The sequence below is a fragment of the Myotis daubentonii genome, chromosome X (genome assembly GCF_963259705.1).
Source record: "Myotis daubentonii chromosome X, mMyoDau2.1, whole genome shotgun sequence".
Classification (NCBI taxonomy): Eukaryota; Metazoa; Chordata; class Mammalia; order Chiroptera; family Vespertilionidae; genus Myotis; species Myotis daubentonii.
Genome location: NC_081861.1, coordinates 43,295,803 through 43,303,989, shown reverse-complemented (window position 1 = coordinate 43,303,989; position 8,187 = coordinate 43,295,803). Strand labels below are relative to the sequence as shown.

The window sequence follows — 8,187 nt, the reverse complement described above, 5'->3', positions numbered from 1 at the left end:
TATACTGAAGGCTTTAATTTGAGCAGGTTATTTAGAAAATAGTTATATTTGCTATTGTATAAGTTTTATAATATTACTTGTTTATATTTTCTTGTTATACAATCTTTTATTCCCCATAAAGCTGGGGAAAATAAATCAGTATATTTAAAAGAAAGTATTAAAATTGAAGGCCTCACTTAATTAGAAATGGTATACATATATGGAATAAATGGACTCTTTATATAACATGTGGATATAGTTTAATACTTTTGATCCAAATATGTCTAAAAACTTTAGGTATTAATGGCTAACTTTTTCTATGTGAACATAGTAATTATGTCCTTTATTTACAAATAGCAAAATAAGACAGAAAAATAAGGACCCTGTGTATAGTAAGTGATAAATCTAGAAAATAGAAACCAGAATCTTTAAGTACTTCCTTCCCCATATAATCTCTTCCTTAGGTTATATTTGGAAGAAAAATATGACCCATCTAATTTCTACTACTTTAGAAAATTAAGAGTAGTTCATTGTACTCTTTGAAATCTAGCTGTAATTTCAAATAGAACATGGAACAAACTATGAGTGAGGAAATGGCTTCAATCAAATTTAAAAATTTATGTTGTAATATATTAATAGATCAAGTAGAATGCTTTTGTCTTATTTGAATATGTTACTACTTATAGGTGATAACTTGTTTACATCTTTATAAATTTGTTAAACTTGTCAAGAATGAAAGAAACCAAATTAGAAAGTCCTATGTCCCAGTTTCCTTACAGAAGATAATGAAAACATATTACATCATTCATAGTTTTTTACAGTGATTACATATTATTGACAATTGGTTGAAACATCACAGCCTAGGATGATGAGCATTGCCTTAATATGTAAGACATTTTTCAACTATTTTTAAAGTTTTTAACCTGGGCTTCAGAGAACATATGGAAGGCAGCAGGAAACACACCAGGTGTTAGACTGGTGGGGGTCACACTGGTCCTGGATTCAACAACCTTGATACTTGAGTTCTGGCTAGGAAAGAATTCGGAGCCAACACTTATTTATGTATTTATAAAATCACAGAGATGGAAGAAGTAATTTGTAGGAGAAATGGGCTATGAAACAAGTTATAGAGGTAAAGGAAGGGCCCTTGGAGTTTGGGAGTGCGGAAGGTAATGGTAAGTGCCTGGGGACAGGGAAAGGAGAGGGGAAGGCAGGGAGTGCTCCCAGGAGGGAGAGCGCACTGGGTCCCCATCCTATAGGCTTTAAGGGTGGAAATTTTAGGGGAGGTTCCAAAGGAAGATTTTAACAGAATAATTAGCAGCTTTCCAGGTGTTTCTTTTCAGGATCTAGGTCTCCACTGATTGCTTGGTTGGCACCAGGGCAAGGGGTCATTATCCAATGCAGCTGGTCCTGAGGTCAGCCATGGGGCCACTTGTCTGGTTTTGCTGCTTTTCTGGGCTTGGAGCTGAAATGCAACTGAGGCCTAGATGTTACCTCTAGGGAGGAAAGGTCAGGGGGTCCAAACTGCAAGACCACAGATATGCTAGGGGAGGAAAGGTCACCCTGGGGGTGAGGTCCCACCCTACTATTGTCCTTTGCTAGGCACCTGGGGCTTTCCACCCTGGTGCCCTTCTGTACCTGGCCCATCATCCTTGCTCTGCTCATGGCTGTCTAACTGCTACCACCTAAGTAAAATGATATGCAATATTATTCTATGTGTATGTATGCATGCATTTTTCTAAGGAAAGTATCCATAATCTTCAACAGAATATCAAAGAGGTCTGTGGCTCAAAAGTTTAAGAACCATACATACCACTGCTAGCTTTTCTTCTTGGCAAGTAATAAAAGGAATAATTTTAAACTTTAATTTCTTATACATTTTAAATTCATTTTCTTCCTTTAGATTGAAGATTATAGGAGTAAGGAATTAAAGCATTTTTAAATTTATACTAATAATTGGTTTTGAGAGGAGTGGGCATGTAGGTAGGTAAGCAGGTAAGCCTGTAATTGAATGATCTCAGTGAGTTATGTACATACATGTAAGATAAACTCATCTTAGATATTTTAAGGGTTTTCTTTGAGGGAAGGTAGGTCAAATGCTGTTAGTGAATTTCCATAGATTGTTAACTGAGTTACACTGGATTTTATAAAGTATTATATGAAATAGATGGGTGACTAGAGCTTAACAGTACTTTATTCCCTTAATTTTAATCCATATTATACCACAGGCATTCTGACATTATATTTTGATGCTATTTGAGGTGTGGATTTTTTAAAATCAAATATAAAAATGCATGCTATTTTCTATAAGTGATTCTTGCAATTCAGGAAAGATTTAGGTACATTTCTAAGGAAATCTATACTAATAATAGAGGAATATGCAAATTGGCTGGGATGCTGTCAAGTAATGTCTAATCAGGATGGGGGCCAGGGCTCGGCGGAGAGCTCTCAGCATACCTGCGCCTGGGTCTGAAGGGCACAGAGAGGAAGGGAGAGCAGATAGGCAATTAGTGGGATCAGGCCAGGAGGGGAGCACAGATAGGCAGTTAGGGCCATCAGGCTGGCAGGCAAGAGCAGTTAGAGAGATCAGGCCGGCAGGGGGGGAGCAGTTAGGGTGATCAAGCCAGGAGGGGAGAGCAGTCAGGGGGATCAGGCTGGCAGGGGAGAGCAGTTAGGGCCATCAGGCCGGCAGGGGGGCAGTTAGGGGCATCAGGCAGGCAAACAGATGAGCGGTTAGGAGCCAGTGGTTCCGGATTGGAGAGGGTGCAGGCTGGGCTGAGGGACACCCCCCACCCTGGGCACAAGTTCTGTGCACCGGGCCTCTAGTAATATATAATTGGCAGTGGGAAAAGGATGATGGGGAAGAAACCCCCTTTAAAAGCTTACTACAAAGAGTAAGAGTGTGTCTGATTCTTTTCACAAAGGTGTAAAGCACAGATCTTAACAGAGTGCCTGGGTGCTCAATGACAGCTTATTATTACTACTACACAGATTTCACACAAAAATAGTATTCTGCATTAATGGAAAGTGTTCCATCAAATCCATTTACTTTAATGCAAACTTGGAGACATGTGTAGTGCTGTATTGTAAACTATTAGGGAAAACCATTTTTCACACAAGTGAAATTTCAAATCACTATACCTTAACTCGATAATTTTCCTTCTCTATTGTGCTTTCATTCTTTCCCCAGTTAAATATATATTAGCAACTTCTAATCAATTCTTTAAATGTAAATAAGCAAATTGATAAATATCTGGATTTTGTATCTTACTTGGCATCCCCTCCTTTTTTAAAAATAAACTATTTGGTATAAACACACACAATCAAATTAATCCACTCAAAGTGCCTTTAATGATTGACTTCATAGTCAATACATTCTATACACATGCCAGTGGAATTAGTGTCAACGAATGCACCATTTATATGCTCAGTAACTAGGAAATGTTCCAATTCAACCAGGTTATATTCTGCCATCCCGAGATTTACCAGGATTAGTTTCTGGATGACAACTGATTGTGGAAAATTAATTAATATATCCTGAGAGAGATTGCTGATTGTAAGACTGTTAACAGTATTGCGCTTAGTTGACCAAGTAGAAGAGGATGATCTTAATAGTACAAAAACAGTTGAATCTGATGATGACATTTGATGGTTTCTCTGTAAGAGATGGAAATCACACATACATACTTTATTGAGTTTAGCAATTTAAAAATGCTATCAAATAACAACATGCTTAGTCTTGGTTACCAAAATCAACTGCCTGTGCTCCCCTAAGAATCAGAGATTAAAAATCTGTTGAAGATCCAGAGACAGAGAAGCATTGATCAGACTGTCAAACCCCAGAGGGAAGGTAGGGGAGGGTGGGGCTAAGGGGGAAAGATCAACCAAAGGACTTTATGCATGCATATAAGCCTAACCAATAGATACAGACAACAGGGGGGTGAGGGCATGAGTTGGGGAGGTGGGGGGGTTATGGTGGGATAAGGACACATATGTAATATCTTAATCAATAAAGAAATTTTAAAAAAGAAATAAATGTTCTTATGGTAGTTGATTAAGTCAAATGCTAGAAATATCTAATCCCAAGTGAATCTTAAACCCAAGAATTTTATTCATTGCGCTTGAAAAGAAAGATGGTTTTTGATCTGAGATATCTTTATGAGTTTAATAAAGTACTCTACTTATAAATGAAAAAATAATATGTTGAATGATTACATTGATTTGGAAATGTGATATTACCAAACAGACTGAGAGGGAAAATATTTAAAAGTGCCTTTTAATGCTAAAATGCCATGTCCTTGCCTTACATTTCTTGGGCAGTTCAGTAGGTCTGTATTTGGACTCAGTCTGACCCTTACCTAAAAGTACTTCATTTGCAACTTTAAATATCACCAGGAATATCACATTTTGGCTTGAATGATTTGTGAATGCCCCTAAAGCTCTCATAAAGATGGCTGAAAAGGAAAATACAGGGGAGGAAGAGGAAAACAGAAACATAGAGGCAGTAAAAGCCAGAGAAGAGAAGGTACAGATTCCTAAAACAGAAGGTAGTGGTGGAGAGTGGGCACTTTAAGCTGTACTTTTCAAGTGGGTAAAAAGCTGACCATATCACTTAGTGACTTGGGATTTTTTTTTCTATAACAAATCACAGCTGTCAAATCACGAGTCAAGATGAGAAAAGTGGGGGTAAAGAATAAACATCTGGGGCTCTATCAAGAGAAGGGGAATGAGGTGACCTTCCCTTACCCTTATTGTACCATTTTACTATCTTTTTACTTTCTTATACAACTCCCACCTCCACCCCCCACCCACCACATCCATGTATTCACTTAGTTTCAACTCTTTCCGATCTCTCTTACGCACTTTACCTGAAGCCGGTCTTTCCAGAAAAGAAACATGTAGGCGAACAAAATACCGCCAATTAGGAGCAACAGGATACACATGGCTCCTCTTCGTCCTCTTCTATCTCTCTTCTCAGGCACTCGGGGGCCACTAGCCACTGGAACTCCAGAAGCCCCTGGCCAGTGTGCTGGTCTTCCTACACTGCCTGGTGCTACTGGGATACGCTTCAGCGTCCCGCCTTATATACTGGAGGGCACGTGACCTCACAATTGAGCATGCACGTAGGAGAGCTATGTCACAATTTGATGACGCATAATCCACCTGGGGGAAACCAGGCGGCGAGTAAGAGCCATATGGGGTGAGTTCAGATTTCCAGGAAGCTGAAACATGGTAGAGAAGTACAGACACCGAATTGGCTGGTTAAATGTAGTATTTTAAAAGTGCTCTTACCTCCTCTCTTTCTTCTTTTTAAAGATATGTCTTTCTCTACTGCAACTACTCCACTATTCATTTAAAAAAACAAGTTAAAAAACAAGTTGGAAATGTACCGTAAAAAGTAATTACCCACAAATTATAAGACTTTGTCAGAGACCTCCTCCATGCTCCCATTCCTATTTTAGGATTCACGCCAACCCTATAGAATTTAGATAATTATGTAAATTTGTGTTACTGTACAGTTTAAAAAAGTAATTCAACAGACATGTCCCCAAATAATTCTCACACTATTTTAAGCTTTAGGTGTTTCTAATACTGTGAGTACTTCTGGAAATGCAGAAACAGATTTAGGCGTTGAGTAAACTCATTTGAAACTAATACCTAAATCCACAGAGTTTGGGTCCAAAGAGAAACTCTTCCATTCCCTCACTTTCATCCCTGGCCCTGCAATCTCTCTACCTCCACTGGTTAACTTATGAGCATCAAGTATTTCATATTTTCCACCCAAGGACTTGAACACTATGGAATAGTATTCATGAAAACTAACAGATACAGAAAACATTGTACTAAACAAGTTAGAAACGTTCAAGAAATTCAGGTAAATGTACAAGATGACACTGAACTATAAAAAAGCCAGGATAATCTTAAGATGAGTGTCAAACTGCAGCTCATTAACTGCTTGGGGAATAACTCATCTTCATACAGATAGGATGGAGAAGAATTATATGTATAAACTTTTCATAACAAACTTATTTCCCAATTATGACTTCAAAGCTTAAAAGATTTATTTATTCAATAAGTATTTATCATATACCCAAGCAAAGATTAGGCACTGTGATGTATTCTGGGAGCATGATTATGAGCAAAAAATAAAGTCTCTGCTCACCTGGAATATGCATTCAAGCATGGGAGATAAGATATTGATCAAATACCCACAGAAATGAATGTAAAAGTGCTAAGATAATCATGTATCATGCTTGTAGTTCTCTGAGTTTCCTCGATCTTGAATTCATGTCTGACATTAAGTTGGGGAAAATTATTAGTTCTTATTGCTGAAAATGTGTCTCCTTCTCCACTCACCTCTTATTCCTCCTCCTGTAGCCTCCTCCTCCTCTCTCTCTTATTCTGGTATCCCCATTATGAATGTTACACCTTTTGTAGTTGTCTCTCAGTCATTGGTACTCTATTCTGGTCTTTTTATCAGTTTTTTTCTCTTTACATTTAATTTCTTTCACTTTAACTTGTTTCAGTTACATTTGGTGTATAATATTATATTAGTTTCAGGTGTATAACCTCATTATTAAATATAAATATATAACTTATGAAATGATCACCAATAAACCTAGTACGCATCTGACACCATACCTAGTTATCACAATATTGTTGACTATATTTCCTATGATGTACTTTACAAGCCTGTGACTATTTTATAACTACCAATTTGTACTTCTTAATCCTGCCATCTTTTTTACCCAACTCTCCACTCCACCCTGCAAATCTGGCAATTGTCAAAATATTCTCTATGTACAAGTCTGTTTGTTTATTTTATTTTTTGGATTCCATATATAAGTGAAATCACCTGGCATTTGTCTTTCTAATTTATTTCACCCAGCACGATACCCTCTAGGTTCCTCCATATTGTTGCTAATGGCAACATTTCATTATTTATCATGACTGAATCATATTCCATTGTATATATACACCACTTCTTTATCCATTCATCTATTGATGAGCACTTGGGCTGCTTCCATATCTCTGCTATTGTAAATAATGCAGCAATAAACATATAGATGTATATGTCTTTTAGATTTAGTGCTTTCTTTGATAAATACCCTGAAGTGTAATTGCTGGATCCCTCTTTGTCTTTATATAGCCTTTGTTTTAAAGTCTATTTTGTCTGGTATAAGTATTGCTACCCCAGTTTTTTTTGTTTGTTTCCATTTTCATAAAATACCCTTTTCCATCCCTTTACTTTCAGCCTCTGTGTATCTTTTGATGTGAAATGAGTCTCTGTTAGCATATGTAAGGGTCTTATTTTGTTATCAATTAAGCCAATGTATACCTCTTGATTGGAGCATTTAATCCATTTGCATTTAAAATAGTTACCAATAAATATGTATTTATTTCCATTTTATTATTCATGTATTTTTTTTTCTTAAAAAAGTCCCTTTAACATTTCCTGTAATACTGATTTGGTGGTGATGAACCCCTTTAACTTTTTCTTGTCTGGGAAGCTCTTTATTTGTCCTTCAATTCTAAACAGTAACTTTGCTGGGTAGAGTAATCTTGATTGTAGGTCCTGACTTTTCATCACTTTGAATATTTCATGCCACTCCCTTTTGGCCTGCAAAGTTTCTGTTGAGAAATCACTGATAGTCTTATGGGAGCTCCCTTATTGGTAATTAGCTGCTTTTCTCCTGCTGCTTTTCAGATTTGTCCTTTGTCTTTAACTTTTTGCATTTTAATTATGATGTGTCTTGGTGTGGGCCTCTTTGGATTTATCTTGTTTGGGACTCAGCACTTCCTGTACTTACTAGTAAATGTTTATTTCCATCACTAGGTAACAGAAGTTTTCCATCATTATTTCTTCAAATAGGTTTCAAATTTCTTGCTCTCTCTCTCTTCTTCTGGCATCCCCAAGATGCAAATGTCGGTACACTTGAAGTTGTCCAAAGGCTCCTTAAACTATCCTCATTTTTTGGATTCTTTTTCTTTTTGCTGTTCTGATTGGGTATTTACTGCTTCATTATCTTACAAATCTCTTATATGATATTCTGCTTCATCTACTCCACTGTTGATAGCCTGTAATGTATTCTTCATTTCACTTCATGCATTCTTCATTTATGACTGGTTCTTTTTTATGTTTCCTATTTCTTTGTTGAAGTTCTCACTAAGTTCCTCTACTTTTCCCCTAAGTTCATTGAGCATCGT

At 37.0% G+C, this 8,187-nt stretch overlaps 1 protein-coding gene across 1 annotated transcript; it reads right to left on the bottom strand.

Moving 5' to 3' along the window:
• Positions 1–3,327: 3,327 nt before the first annotated feature.
• On the bottom strand, positions 3,328–5,023 carry CT83 (cancer/testis antigen 83). Its single transcript, XM_059679689.1, has 2 exons — positions 4,848–5,023; positions 3,328–3,636 (listed from the first exon to the last, which is right to left on the bottom strand). The coding sequence occupies exons 1-2, from the start codon at positions 4,920–4,922 to the stop codon at positions 3,328–3,330; spliced, it is 384 nt and encodes a 127-aa protein (XP_059535672.1). The 5' UTR covers positions 4,923–5,023.
• Between the last annotated feature and the right edge of the window lie 3,164 nt (positions 5,024–8,187).

What these genes read in the sequence shown, in the direction of transcription:
- CT83 (XM_059679689.1), bottom strand. Translation starts at nt 4,922, where the DNA reads ATGTGTATCCTGTTGCTCCTAATTGGCGGTATTTTGTTCGCCTACATG. An exon ending in TCTGGAAAGACCGGCTTCAG is followed by an intron (nt 3,637 to 4,847) that starts GTAAAGTGCGTA and finishes CATCTCTTACAG; the next exon opens with AGAAACCATCAAATGTCATC.